Here is a 15601-nt window from a genome sequence, read left to right as displayed (position 1 = left end):
CTTCTTCAGGTTCTCTCCGCATCCTGTATCTATTTATTTAACGAGGACTGTTATCAAACCGAAGGCAATACAACATCAGCTGGAATGGATCAAAAACCTCAATGGACGTTGACAATGTAGCCCGACGTGAATTGGATCCGTTTGTTTCGTAAATAAGGAGGCAGCTACATTCCGTTGTTAATATCCCGGCAATAGTGGAGACTGGCCACTTGAATAAGAAAAACATCAGCTCTTGATAAAGAGGTTTTTTTTAAACGGTCACTATCAAATGTCCATTGAGTATTTGGATCCGTTCCAACTGATGTTGTCTTGTCTTCGGTTTGATAACAGTCCTCGTTGCATGAATAGCCAAAACGATGTAGAGATAACCTGGAGAATTTTGGCAAGTCACGGACTTTAAATTTTCGCTACAGAGGACTTAGAAGGACATGTTGTTATATTCCTTCAAGATGAACTCAATGCAACTTCGAATTGTCAAGCATCTTTGATATCCATTCACTTGGAGATGAGTTTGTGATGGATGATACAGATAGTTTAGGATAGTAAGTCAGACACTTAGATGTGTTTGATGCGGTGGTTAAGAGCGCGGACTCTAATCTGGGAGGACCGGGTTTGAGTCCCCACTCCTCTACATGCAGCTGCTGGTGTGACCTTGGGTCAGTCACAAGTTCTCTCAGAGCTGTTCTCTCAAAGGCAGTCCTCTCAGTCCCTCCTACTTTCACCTCTGCAGATGCAATGGGCGCCTGTTGTGGGGAGGAGAAGGGAAATGAGATATCAAGCCCTCCAGTCTGCAGAAATCACAGCATGAAGAAGATCGCCTTCCCCTTCCACTTGCAACATGACCGCCGGTCATGGGGCTGTTAAGAGCCAAAGCACAGGGACTCGGGGAGAGAGGCGGCAACCCCAGCAAAAGCTTGGCTTCACCTGTGGTTGGGCAGGGGCTTCTTCATTTGCTAGAGGGGAAGAGTTGAACACAAGGAAAGGGACAGCTAGGACAATCACGACTAACCCGTCCGATCCAGTGACCAGAGGGAAATCTGCAGAAGGCTAACATCCTTGCAGGCTCAGAAAGGTCTAATCCTGGTCAAACGTAATCCCATTACTACCAGGAACAGCTGAAAACGTCTGGAATGGCGAGGCAATGTTCTCCTTAATCTTTTTCTGGATCAGTGAAAAGGTTGAGTGGGGGTTGGTGTAGTAGTTAAGTGCGCGGACTCTAAACTGGGAGAACCGGGTTTGATTCCCCACTCCTCCGCTTGCACCTGGCTGGATGACCTTGGGCAAGCCATAGTTCTGATGAGAGTTGTTCTTGAAAAAGAGCAGTTTCTGTCAGAGCTCTCTCAGCCCCACCTACCTCACAGGGTGTCTGTTGTGGGGAGGGGAAGGGAAAGGAGATTGGAAGCCGCTCTGAGACACCTTTGGGTAGTGAAGAGCGGGGTATAAATCCAATCTCTTCTTCTTCTTCTTCTACCCCTTTGTCTCCGATCCAGCAAAGACTAAGGGCCTGGTCCCTACGTGCAACAGCATGAGATGGCAATTTGCTCTGGTACGCTTCAAAAACTCCCTGCGAGTAGAAAATCAGCAGTGTGAACAAAGGGAAGAAGGTAGACCCTGTCTCCCTTGTGAGCTATTTTTCTACTTGCGGGGAGGGATATATTTTGCTGTGGTCAGAGCTGGAATCCATCGCCTGCAGTGTGATAGGGTACAGCCCGTTCTGACACCACTTTCTCTTGCATGTGTGAACTAGAACTTAGTTCTGGAACAATTCCATTGTGGAGGAGGGGGGACATGACTTAAGAACATAAGAACATAAGAGACACCAATGTTGGATCAGGCCTAAGGCCCATCCAGTCCAACACTCTGTATCACACAGTGGCCAGAAATACCAGTGCCATCAGGAGGTCCACCAGTGGGGCCAGGACACTAGAAGCCCTCCCACTGTTGACCCCCCCCCCAAGCACCAAGATGAGCATCTCTTGCCCCAGAGCCCCTATCTATACCTTGTGGCTAAGCCAATGTTGGATCAGGCCAAAGGCCCATCCAGTCCAACACTCTGTGTCACACAGTGGCCAGAAATACCAGTGCCATCAGGAGGTCCAGCAGTGGGGCCAGGACATTAGAAGCCCTCCCACTGTTGACCCCCCCCCCAAGCACCAAGAAGACAGAGCATCACTTGCCCCAGAGCCCCTAGCTATACCTTGTGGCTAATAGCCACTGATGGACCTCTGCTCCATATGCTTATCTAATTCCCTTTTGAAGCCGTCCATGCTTGTAGCACCCACCACTTCCTGTGGCAGTGAATTCCATGTGTTAATCACTCTTTGGGTGAAGAAGTACTTCCTTTTATCCGTTCTAACCCGACCGCTCTGCAGTTTCATGGAGTGCCCACGAGTTCTTGTATTGTGAGAAAGGGAGAAAAGTACCTCTTTCTTTACCTGCTCTTTCCCATGCATAATCTTATAAACCTCGATCATGTCACCCCTCAGTCGTCTTTTCTCCAAGCTAAAGAGCCCTAAGCGCTTTAACCTTTCCTCATAGGGAAAGTGTTCCAACCCTTTTATCATTCGAGTTGCCCTTTTCTGCACTTTTTCCAAAGCTATAATATCCTTTTTAAGGTGTGGTGCCCAGAACTGCACACAGTATTCCAAATGAGGTCTCACCATTGATTTATATAGGGGCATTATTATATTGGCTGATCTGTTTTCAATACCCTTCCTAATAATCCCCAGCATAGCATTGGCCTTCTTTATTGCAGTCACACACTGTCTCGACATTTTCAGTGAGTTATCCACTACAACTCCAAGATCTCTCTCTTGCTCAGTCTCTGCCAGTTCAGACCCCATCAATGTGTATTTATATTTAGGATTTTTGGCTCCAATGTGCATCACCTTGCACTTGGCCACATTGAACCCCATTTGCCATGTTGACGCCCACTCGCCCATCCTTGACAGATCCCCTTGGAGTGCCTCACAATCCTCACTGGTTTTCACCACCCTGAACAACTTTGTATCATCCGCAAATTTAGCCACTTCACTGCTTACTCCCATCTCCAAATCATTAATGAACAAGTTAAAAAGCAGTGGACCAAGTACTGATCCCTGCGGTACCCCACTGCTTACCACCCTCCACTGAGAAAATTGCCCACCTACACTCACTCTCTGTTTTCTATGAACTAGCCAGTTTTTGATCCATAAAAGGACTTGTCCTTCTATCCCATGATTTTTGAGCTTACTTAGGAGCCTTTGATGAGGAACTTTATCAAAAGCTTTCTGGAAGTCAAGGTAAATAATATCTATTGGATCCCCCTTGTCCACATGTTTGTTCACCCCCTCAAAGAACACTAACAGGTTAGTGAGACAAGATCTTCCCTTACAGAAACCGTGCTGAGTCTGCCTCAATAGGTTTTGTTCATCTATGTGCCTACTAATTCTTTCCTTAATAATGGTTTCCACCAATTTACCCGGTATCGACGTCAGACTGACTGGCCTGTAATTTCCCGGATCTCCTCTGGAACCCTTTTTAAAGATGGGAGTGACATTAGCTACCTTCCAATCCTCAGGAATGGAGGCAGATTTTAAGGAAAGATTACATATCTTTGTCAGGAGATCTACAAGTTCACATTTGAGTTCTTTCAGAACTCTCGGATGTATGCCATCTGGGCCTGGTGATTTTTCAGTTTTTAAGTTGTCTATCAGTTTTAGGACCTCCTCTCTCGTCACCTCAATCTGACTCAGGTCTTTCAACACCCCTCCTGAAATCAGTGGTTCTGGAGTGGGCAAGCACTTCTCATCTTCCACAGTGAAGACGGAGGCAAAAAATGCATTTAGCTTCTCAGCCATTTCCCTATCATCCTTCAATACTCCTTTTACCCCTTGGTCGTCCAAGGGCCCCACTGCCTCCCTGGCTGGTTTCCTGTTTCTAATGTATTTGAAGAAAGTTTTATTGTTGGTTTTTACGTTTTTTGCTATATGCTCCTCATATTCCCTTTTTGCCTGCCTGACCTCAGACTTGCATTTTATTTGCCATAGCCTGTGTTCCGTTTTATCAGCCTCACTGTGACTAGCTTTCCACTGCTTAAAGGAATTCTTTTTACTTTTTACAGCCTCCATTACTCTGTTTGTTAACCATGCAGGCTTTTTCCTATACCTGTTTGTGCCTTTCCTAACCTGCGGAATATATATTTTTTGAGCTTCTAGGATCGTAGTTTTAAATAGATCCCAAGCTTCCCCAATTGTTTTGACCCTTTCTACTTTTCCTTTCAGTTTCCTCCCCACGTGTCCCCTCATATCAGAGAAATTACCCCTTTTAAAGTTAAAAATGGTTGTGTGAGTCTTTTTGGCCAATTCTCTATTTGTACAAATGATGAACTCAACAACATTATGATCACTGTTTCCAAGCGGTGCAATCACTTTTACATCTCTCACCAGGTCTTGAGTGTTACTTAGGACCAAATCAAGGATCGCCTCTCCCCTGGTAGGTTCCGTGACCATCTGCTCCATAGCACAGTCATTTAGAGTGTCTAGAAACTCAATCTCTTTTTCCCGGCTAGAACACATATTGACCCAATCAATGTGTGGGTAGTTAAAATCACCTATTATTACACAGTGTTTTTGTCTAGTTGCTATCTTTAAGGCATTCATCATTTTATAATCCTCCTCTATCTTTTGATCTGGTGGGCGATAACAAACTCCCAGTGTTAAGTTTCCTTTTGGCCCCCCTATTTCAACCCATAGAACTTCCAGAAGCGAATCCAATTCACTTAGCCTCTCAATCTTTCTAGACTTTATACCCTCTCTGACATACAGAGCTACCCCACCTCCAACCCTTCCCCCCCTATCCTTCCGATATAATATATAACCGGGAATCACTGTGTCCCACTGATTTTCCTCATCCCACCAAGTTTCAGAAATACCCACAATGTCTATTTTTCCCTCCGACACCAAGCACTCCAACTCCCCGATTTTACCTCGGACACTTCTAGCATTTGTATAGAAACAGCTGTAATTTCCCTTACAAGTTAAGCCTGCATCCTTCCTCTTGCTATCTCGAGTCGTTGTCCGGCAGTCCATGTCACCAGCCATGGCCTCTGTGGACAATTTCAATCCACCTCCCTGTAGAAAAGCAACCGGTACCCCCTCACCTCTCTCAGATGAGCCAACCCGAACCAGAGACTTTTCATCTCCTGTCGGCTTTCCCCCAATATTCAGTTTAAAAGCTGCTCTGCCACCTTTTTGATTTTAAGTGCCAGCAGCCTGGTTCCTTCTCGGGACAAGTGGAGACCGTCTCGCCTGTACAGCTCCCTCTTGTTCCAAAAAGTATCCCAGTGCCTAACAAACCTGAACCCTTCCCCCCTACACCATCGTCTCATCCACGCATTGAGACTCCTGATCTCTGCCTGTCTCTCCGGCCCTGCGCGTGGAACAGGTAGCACTTCTGAGAAGGCTACCTTGGAGGTCCTGGACCTAAGTTTCCTGCCCAGCATCCTAAATTTCTCCTCCAGGACCTCACGACTGCATTTCCCCACATCGTTGGTGCCGACATGCACCACGACCACTGGCTCCTCCCCAGCACTATCTACCAGCCTATCTAAAACACGCGTAATGTCCGCTACCTTCGCACCAGGCAGGCAAGTCACCATACGGTCAGTACGCGGGTTCGCCACCCAGCTGTCTACCTGCCTAAGGATCGAATCACCCACTACCAAGAGCCCCCCTCCCACCCTGCTCAGGGATGGTTCCTTGGTGCAAAAGGATACCCGCTCACCAGCTGGGGAAGAGGTCCCTTCTGAGGGCACATTCCCCTCATCCTCAGCACAGTGCCCTGTTTCCCCTAGACCCTCATGCTCCCTGACAGCAGCGGGGCTGCCAGATCCAGAGTGAGACGTATCTAACAAGTCCCCGAGAGTCTTTTCTGTGTGCCTAACTGACTGTCTCTGCTTCTCCAGGTCAGCCACCTTGGCCTCAAGGGAGCACACACGTTTCCTGAGAACCAGGAGCTCCTTGCACCGAGCACACACCCAAGACTTCTGTCCAGTGAGCAGATAGTCTGCCAAGGTGGTTTCTTAAATACTGAATTACAGTCAATCACAGTCAAACAATGCCCCTTCCTCTCCCTCTCTCAAGCAGCCAGGACTCTGCAACAACTCTAAGCGTTTTCATAGACTCCCAGACCAGTCCCAGACCAGTTCTCCCACACAATATCCTCAGCTGAATCCCCTCTAGCACCTCTGTCTCCTGCTCCTGCTCAGAGCTCAGCTGGGTCTCCTAGAGGGTCTCCTAGACTTCACTAGAGTCTGGCTACTAGTGCAAACCCTGGAAGAGGGTGGGAGGGATAAAGCGTGGTGTGGAAATGGTGTGTGTGTCGGGGAGGGGGGAGGAAATGGAGAACACCCCAGGGGCTTCAAGCATCAATTTAATGGTCTCAGTACAGAGAAACAGACATATGGAGTCCTGAAGCTGTCTTTTACATTAAAGTCAGTATTGTCTACTCAGACTGGCAGTGGCTCTCCAGGGTCTCAGGCAGAGGTCTTTCACATCACCTCCTGCCCGGTCGCTGGGGATTGAACCGGGGACCTTCCGCATGCCAAACAGAGGCTCTGCCACTGAGCCACAGCTCCTCTTCATGGCTCCCCCAGGTTCTCAGGCGGAGGTCTTTCTTTCACCTCATCTAATGCCTGGTCCTTTTAACTGGAGACACCAGGGATTGAACCTCGGACCTTCTGCATGCCAAGCAGAGGCTCTGCCAATGAGCCACAGCCCCACTTCATGGCTCTCCAGGGTCTCAGGCAGAGGTCTTTCCCATCACCTCCTGCCTGGTCCTTTTAACTGGAGACACCAGGGATTGAACCTGGGACCTTCCACATGCCAAGCAGAGGCTCTGCCAATGAGCCACAGCCCCACTTCATGGCTCTCCAGGGTTTCAGGCAGAGGTCTTTCCCATCATCTCCTGCCTGGTCCTTTTAACTGGAGATGCCAGGGATTGAACCTGGGACCTTCCACTGAGCTACAGCCCCTCTTCATGGCTCTCCAGGGTCTCAGGAGGAGGTCTTTCCCATCACTTTCTGCCTGGTCCTTTTAACTGGAGACACCAGGGATTGAACCTGGGACCTTCTGCATGCCAAACAGAGGCTCTGGCAATGAGCCACAGCCCCTCTTCATGGCTCCCCCAGGGTGTCAGGTGGAGGTCTTTCCCATCACCTCCTGCCTGGTCCTTTGAACTGAAGACACCGGGGATTGAACCTGGGACCTTCCACATGCCAAGCAGATGCTCTGCCACTGAGCCACAGCCCCACTTCATGGCTCTCCAGGGTCTCAGGCGGAGGTCTTTCCCATCACCTCCTGCCTGGTCCTTTCAACTGGAGATGCCGGGGATTGAACCTGGGACCTTCTGACTGCCAAGCAGATGCTCTTCCACTGAGCCACAGCCCCTTTCTATACTGGAGGGAGTGTCAAGAACAGGCAGTGGTGAGCATAGACATAACAGAGAGCAAGATCCGAGAACAAGCAAAGATTGAAGAAAGGCAAGGTCTCCAGAGCGATGCTGAGGTCCTCTCTCATTAGAACGAGAGCCGGCACAAATTAGAGAAAATCACTTGACTGTAGGATGAAGATTTCCGCTGCGGCAGAAGACCCAAGCCGCCACCCCAAAAGCGCTCGCCGCCATTCCATCCATTTGAGCACCTGTCGAACGCACACACTCGTAAATGCCAAATAAAATACGTTCGCTTTTGGAGCGGCTACAAAGACTGTACCCGCTCCTTGTTTCAATGAGTAATCCTGGATCTGTTGGAGGAGTCTAAAGTCCTGCCCCTTGGCCTGCTATCAACACAAACAACACCTACCAAAGGAAGACCCTCTACAATTCACAACTAGGTTCAAAACTATATATTATATTCATTGAAATACAAAGAATAACAGCCGAACGCCTCTCCCAGGTGTAAATCAAGCATTTCAATGGTCTTCGACTAGTAAAACAGAATTTTATTTTGGAAATTGGCTGCTATTCTTTCCACGGAGTCTTCTGCTGCAGTGACTTTGTTTGGAGGTTGACGGACACTATCTATGTATGGAATTACAGAAGAGCCCACTGTTGGTTTTGAATATGTTCTTTGTTTAAACTATGTTTAATGGTTCTAAGCAATCTGTTGGATCAATGTCTATACATTCCATTGGGCTGTGACCAGTGTTCCCTCTAAGCTGAGTTAGTGTGAGCCAGCTCACAGTTTTTTAGCCTCCGGTTCACACATTTTTGTCAGCTCAGGAAGGAGGGCTTCAGAGCAAACTAATTTATGTCGGAGCCAAACTGCTCGCTCACAACTTTATAAGAACATAAGAGACGCCAATGTTGGATCAGGCCAAAGGCCCATCCAGTCCAACACTCTGTGTCACACAGTGGCCAAAAACACCAGGTGCCATCAGGAGGTCCACTTGATGGCAGCTGATCAGGAGGTCCACCATCATGGGGTCCAACTTGAATGCCAACAGCTCACAAAGCAGAATTTTTGCTCACAAGACTCCACAGCTTAGAGGGAGCATTGGTTGTGACCACTAACCCTTTGTTGTATTTCAATGAATGTCATATATAGTTTTGAACATAGTTGTGAATTGTAGATGGTCTTCCCCAGGGGTCATTTCCTGCAGGAGCGCACAGGAGCGGAGCTCCGGCAGTAAAGAGCCCAGGGGGCGGGCACATGCAACAAGCCCCGCCCCCTGCTCCCAGCAGCCCTGTCAGAGCAAGAAGCAGCCAGGTAAGTTGCAGAGCCCCCTCCAGTCCAAACAACTCCAGTGGCACCTATAAGACCAAGTTTTATTCAGGTACAAGCTCTCCCTCCTCTGCGGGAGGACAGATCTGCACGTCTCCCCTCCCCCAATAGCTAGCAATCTAAAACAGTCCAGTGGCGCCTGAGCGGTGGGTGTTGCCTTATTATACACTTGCAGTGACACCAGGGGGTGTGGCCTATGCAAATGAGTTATGCAAATGAGTTATGCTAATGAGCTCCTGCACTTCTTTTTCTACGAAATGACACCTGGTCTTCCCTTGGTGGGTGTTGTTTGTGGCTATTCTTCTACACGAAGGGTTCCCCATTGTCTCTGGCCTTGGCCTGCTATCGGCAACTGAGTTACCAGCTCTGGGTTGGGAAATCCCTGGGGATTTGGGGTGTGTGTGTGCGTGTGGAGCCCGGCGAGAGTGTGGTTTGGAGAGGGACCTCAGCAGGGTATAATGCCAAAGAGTCCACCCTGCAACGGAGCCATTTTCTCCAGGGGGAACGGATCTTGGTTGTCTGGACGATCCACTGCAATAGTGGGAGATCTCCAGGTGCGACCTGGAGGCTGGTGACCCTCATTGGCAACCAGGTTGCAAAAGTATTCACCAGCTACTGCAAGAGTCTCTTGCCACAGCACGGTGCTGGTTTTGAACTCCCGATTCTGTCGTTGCTGTTGCGGTGACTTCACCACGCACTGTCTGGCGCCCAGTTCCTTCTTCGGCTTGCTTTTAAACATAACACGGGCAAGGCAAAAACAGTCCCTTGGACCTTTGCAGGCCATGGTGTCGTGGTTACCAGCTCTTGGTTGATAAATTCCTGGAGATTTTGGGAGTGGATCCCGGAGACGGCAGGGTTCGGTGAGTGGAGAGACCTCACCAGGATACAATAGCAGAGAATCGACCTTCCAAAGCAGCCGTCCGGAGATCAGCTGTCATTCTGGAAGATCTCCAGGCCAGCTACCTTAGACCGCATGCTCACGGTGCCACGTTGAAATCGGGCCGCTCAGGGGTCATTTCCTGCAGGAGCGCACGGGAGTGGAGCTCCGGCAGTAAAGAGCCCAGGGGGCGGGCACATGCAACAAGCCCCGCCCCCTGCTCCCAGCAGCCCTCAGTCAGAGCAAGAAGCAGTCGGGTAAGCTGCAGAGCCCCTCCCTGGTCCAAAAGAGTCCTTTGGCACCTTTAAAACCAAGTTTTATTCAGATACAAGCTCTCCCTCCTCTGTGAGGATGTTCCCTCTAAGGTATGGAGCCTTGTGAGCAAAAATTCTACTTTGTGAGCTACTGGCATTAAAATTGTGAGCGAGCCATTTGGCTGCTGCATAAATTAGTTGTCTCTGGAGCCATCCTTCCTGAGCCAAGACAAAAATGTGTGAGCCGGAGGCTAAAAACTGTGAGCTAGCTCACACTAACTCAGCTTAGAGGGAACACTGGCGCCACCGAGGACAGATCTGCATGTCCCCCCCCCCCGAATAGCTAGCAATCCAAAACAGTCCAGTGGCGCCTGAGCGGTGGGTGTTGCCTTCTGACACACGTCCGGTGACGTCAGGGGGTGTGGCATATGCAAATAAGTTATGCTAATGAGGTATGCTAATGAGCTCCTGCACCTCTTTTCCTACGAAATGACCCCTGGGGCTGCTAATCCAGGCCAACCAGCGAGGCGTGTCCAGTTTAAGCGAGAAGCCGGGCACCGGTGAAGTCCCATCACACTGCAGTTGTGCCCCGGGCACTGGTATCGCGGGGGTCGGTGTGGACCGACTCGCCCCTCCCCTCCCCCCTGCGGCAGAAGTAGCCGCACAGGTGGGCCCGGAACTTGCGGTGGAGGGAGGCATAGATGAAGGGGTTGTAGCAGGCGGAGGACATGGCGATGAGGTGGCAGGAGAGCTGGGCCACATTGATGTACCGCTTGCTCAGGACGGAGAAGTTGGGGTCCAGGTCTCGGACCAGGTTGAGGACCTGGAGGGGCATCCAACAGAAAGCGAAGGCCAGCACGGAGACCACCAAGAGGGCGAAGGTCCTGTGCTTCTGCCTGTTCCACTGGCCCTGGTGGGAGCTGGCCAAGCCGGGTACGCCCCGGCGGCGGAGGTGGGCTGAGATGGAGCAGTAGGAGACGGTGACGGCCAAGAGGGGGACCATGTAGCTGACGAAGAGCATGGCGCACGAGTAGAGCAGCCGCTGCGTCTCCATCCGGTCCCAGAGTTCCTCGCAGATGAAGAGCTCGTGCCCGATGCTGCTGAGGTCCAGGTAGGTCGTGTACAGGGCCGGGGGCACCGCCAAGACCAGAGAGGCCGCCCAGATGGCCGCCACCACCAGCCCGCAGTAGCGCAAGGCCATGCGCCGCCGCACCGGGTAGGCCACCACCACGTAGCGGTCCACGGCGATGGCAGTGAGCGAGAGGACCGAGACGTAGACCGTGGCGGCCTGCAGGAGGACCACGGCGTGGCACATGGCGGGCCCAAAGAGCCAGCCACGGGGCTCGAACGCGTAGGAGACGGTCAGGGGCACGCAGGCCAGGCACATGAGGAGGTCGCCCACCGAGAGGTTGCCCAAGAAGAAGTTGGTGGCGTTGTGGAGCTTGTGGTCGGCCACGATGCAGAGCACCAGGAAGCAGTTGCCCAGGCACGCCACCGCCACCAGGAGGCAGTAGAGAGGCACAAAGAACGGCTTGAACCGGAGCAGGAGCTGGAGGCCGATGAAAGGGTCTTCGGGGACGCTCCAGTTCCCCGGAAAGGTGTGGTTAGGCTCCATCAGATCTGCCTGCAGAGGAAGGGACAGAAGAAGAAGGAGGAGGAGGAGGAGGAGGAGGAGGAGGAGGAGGAGGAGAAGAGATTGGATTTATACCCCGCCCTTCACTTGGCGTCTCAGAGCAGCTTACAAACTCCTTCCCCTTCCCCTCCCCACAACAGACACCCTGTGAGGCAGGTGGGGCTGAGAGAGCTCTTTCCAGAACTGCTCCTGAGAGAACAGCTCTGAGAGAACTTGTGACTGACCCAAGGTCAGGCCAGCGGCTGCACGTGGAGGAGTGGGGACTCAAACCCGGTTCTCCCAGATTAGAGCCCGCATGCCTTACCACGACACCAAACTGGCACCAGACGTGGCCACTGACTGTTGAAGAAGAAGCTCTTCAAGCACAGTTGGTACTGACGGCAAAAGCAAGCCTCCACTTGTAGAGGCAGTCTACCTCTGAGCGCCAAACGCTAAAGGCAAATCAAGCACGGGGCCCCCGTTGTCATCTGCTCCCGCTTGGCGTCTCCCCAGAGGCCACGGCATACCGTGGAGAGATGGTGTCGCCAGCTCTGGACTGGGAAACACCCGGAGCTTCGGGGGCGGAGCCTAGAGAGGGTGGGGTCTGAGGAAGTAGGGGACTTCAGTGGGGCAGAATGTCATGTAGAGTCCGCCCTCCAAAGCAGCCATTTTCTCCAGGGGAGCTGATCTCTATTGTCTGAAGCACACTGGTAATTCCTGGAGGTCTCCAGGCCTTGCTAGGGGAAGGTCTAAAGTGGTGTGTGTGTGTGTGTGTGTGTGTGTCAGGGGTCATTTCCTGCAGGAGCGCACAGGAGCGGAGCTCCGGCAGTAAAGAGCCCAGGGAGCGGGCACATGCAACAAGCCCCGCCCCCTGTTCCCAGCAGCCCTCAGTCGGGCCACGAGGAGCAAGAAGCAGCAAGGTAAGTTGCAGAGCCCACCCCAGATAGCAATCCAAAACAGTCCAGTGGCACCTTTAAGACCAAGTTTTATTCAGGTACAAGCTCTCCCTCCTCTGCGAGGGCAGATCTGCACGTTCCCCCTCCCCCAATAGCTAGCAATCCAAAACAGTCCAGTGGCGCCTGAGCAGTGGGTGTTGCCTTCTGACACACTTCTGGTGACGTCAGGGGGTGTGGCATATGCAAATAAGATATGCTAATGAGTTATGCTAATGAGCTCCTGCACCTCTGTTTCTACGAAATGACCCCTGGTGTGTGTGAGAAGAATCAGGTGCACTGAAACTTTTATGGAGCAGCGGGGCCGCAGCTAGCCCCGATCTCTGTAACTAATTTTTTGTTTCCTCTTCTAGAAACAACCTCCCGTTCCTTAAAATAAAAGCCATGTTGGATCAGGCCAACGGCCCATTCAGTCCAACATTCTGTGTCACACGGTGGTGAAAACCTTGGTGCCATCAGGAGGTCCACCAGCAGGGCCAGAACTCCAGAAGCCCTCCCACTGTTGCCCCCTCCCAAGCTCTGAAAAGTATACAGCCAGAGAGTGATTTCAGCTAAGCATACCTTTATTTAGTCCGGAACAAAGACACTTGGCTGGCTCGCAGGCTGGCTTATATTCCTTCAGAAAACCCGCCACCAAACACACCAAACACACACCCCACTCCCGATAGGCTATTTACAGTAACCGAGAGACCTATTGGCCTCCCGGCTGGGGACCTAGCCCTTTCATTGGGCCTGGCTAGGATCCTACTGGCCCATCGTCTTTCGGCATGAAGCTAGTGGTGTTTGTGCCTGAGCCAGTCCGGGCATGTCCGGACATGTCAGGCTGGATACACTACAAGCTCCAAGAAGACAGCGCATCCCTGCCCCAGACATAAGAACACCAGTCGAACACGCTGTGGCACACAGTGGCCAAAAACCAAGGGGTCACCAGGAAGTCCACCAGTGGGGCCAGAACTCCAGCAGCCCTCCTACGGTGACCCCCCCAAGCACCAAGGAGACAGAGCATCACTGCCCCAGACAGAGTGTTCCATCTATAAGGGTAAAGGCTCCCTTGCTCGAAAGCCAGTCGAGTCCGACTCTAGGGTTGCGGTGCTCATCTCCGTTTCAAAGGCGAAGAGCCAGCGCTGTCCGAAGACGTTTCCGTGGTCGTGTGGCCGGCATGACTAAACACCAAGGCGCACGGAACACTGTTACCTTCCCACCGAAGTGGTACCTATTTTATCTACTTGCAATTTCTTGCTTTCGAACTGCTAGGTTGGCAGGAGCTGGAACTAGAGACGGGAGCTCACTCCGTCATGCGGCACCCCTGGGTCTCGAACTGCTGAACTACTGACCTTCCACAGCCTGCAGGTCAGCGCCTTAACCACTTGAGCCACCGCAGCTCCTGTACCATCTATACCTTGTGGCTAATAGCCACTGATGGACCTTTGCTCCAGATGTTCATCCAGTTCCCTTTTGAAGCTGTCTGTGCTTGTAGCCGCCATCCCTTCCTTCAGCAGTCAATTCCACCTGTTAATTACTAATCTGTTCTCAGCCTACAGCTCATTCATTTCATGACGTGCCCACGCGTCCTTGTATTGTATCCCATGCATCATTTTGTACACCTTGATCGCGTCACTGTTCGAGCATCGTTTCTCCAAGCTGAAGAGCCCCTAACCTCTTTAACCTTTCTTCAGAGGGAAAGAGTTCCATTCCTTAATCGTTCCGGCTGCCCCTTAACTGCGTTCCAAACGAGGCCACCCCATCGATTTATACAGGGGCATGATGATACTGGCCGATTCGTTTTCAGTTCCCTTCCTAGTAATCCCCAGCAAGCATTGGCCTTTTTTATTGCAGTCGCACACTGTCTCAACATTTTCAGTTGACATCTACCATGACTCCAAGATCTCTCTCTTGGTCAGACTCTGCCAGTTCAGACCCCATGAACGTGTATTTATAGTTGGGATTTTTGGCTCCAGTGTGTATCCCTTTGCACAGTGTGTATCCCAGCACATCGAACCTCATGTGCTGATGCCCACTCACCCAGCCTCGACGGATCCCTCTGGAGTTCCTCACATTCCTCCCTGTCTCTAGGAAGACAATCCAGGGAGCCACAGTCCGCCCCATAATAATAATTAATCCCAATATTAAATATTTATCTTCGCATTGCAAGACCACGACTACCCAGCTTGTTTTCCGTCAAGCTTCCCCCCCACCCCATAAGGGCATCCAAAAAACGTTATACGAAATTGCCTGCCTGTGAGCGTCCATCGTCTCTCTCTCCAAGTTCTCCTGCTCTTTCTCCAAACGTGACCCTTGGGAAAATCCGCTTTCCAAAACTGAGGACCCCTAAATAATTACGTGCTCCGATGGGCTCCGCAGCCTGACGAGTTTGGAGTGACAGGTGTCAGGGAGACATTCCCCAGCTGGAAGGGACAGAAGGATTCTCGCGCAAAGCCCTTACCTGCGGCGGGATGCTTTGGACAAAGAGGAAGGCATCGCATCCAGACGGGACATCCTTGCGGGTCCGGCTGCCGGCTCAGCGGCCACGGGCTCTGTGTGAATTTGCCGCGTCCTGGTTCATCGCAGCGCTTTGGGCTGAAGCTGGCAGACTGGCCTTTGGTGCGTCTTTCTTCTCTTCTCCCCTCTGCTGGGGAACTGTTGTAACTCTCGCCTTGCCGGGGATTTATACAGAACCGTGGAAAAGAGAGAGAAGAGACGAAGGCAGGGCTCAGTCTGAGAGGAGAAGCCCAGTCCTGGGACCTGGTTTCTCAGTGCCACGGCTCAAGCCCAGGAGACGTGGGCAGAAAGATCGAGATGGGTCACCGTGTTAGTCTGTCTGTAGCAGTAGAAAATAATCCAGTAGCACCTTAAAAAGTGAAGGTAAAGGTCTCCCTTGCTCGAAAGCCAGTCGAATCCGACTCTAGGGTTGCGGTGCTCATCTCCGTTTCCAAGCTGAAAAGCCAGCACTGTTCGAAGACGTTTCTGTGGTCATGTGGCTGGCATGACCTAAACACCAAGGTGCACGGGACGCTGTTCCCTTCCCACCAAAGTGGTACCTATTTATCTACTTGCAATTTCTTGCTTTCGAACTGCTAGGTTGGCAGGAGCTGGAACTAAAGACGGGAGCTCACTCTGTCATGTGGCACACTCGGGTCTCGAACT

At 51.4% G+C, this 15601-nt stretch overlaps 1 protein-coding gene across 1 annotated transcript; it reads right to left on the bottom strand.

Annotated features, from left to right (window-relative positions):
- Window positions 1-10463: 10463 nt before the first annotated feature.
- LOC107124874 (prolactin-releasing peptide receptor-like) lies at window positions 10464-14953 on the bottom strand. The gene is made up of 3 exons (XM_015428376.1): window positions 14901-14953; window positions 14798-14819; window positions 10464-11516 (listed from the first exon to the last, which is right to left on the bottom strand). The coding sequence occupies exons 1-3, from the start codon at window positions 14951-14953 to the stop codon at window positions 10464-10466; spliced, it is 1128 nt and encodes a 375-aa protein (XP_015283862.1).
- Between the last annotated feature and the right edge of the window lie 648 nt (window positions 14954-15601).

Source organism: Gekko japonicus, unplaced genomic scaffold, assembly GCF_001447785.1.
Source record: "Gekko japonicus isolate JY-2015 unplaced genomic scaffold, Gekko_japonicus_V1.1 scaffold5432, whole genome shotgun sequence".
Lineage (NCBI taxonomy): Eukaryota > Metazoa > Chordata > Lepidosauria > Squamata > Gekkonidae > Gekko > Gekko japonicus.
The sequence above is the reverse complement of the archived record's forward strand: the minus strand, read 5'-3'. Positions and strand labels throughout refer to the sequence as shown.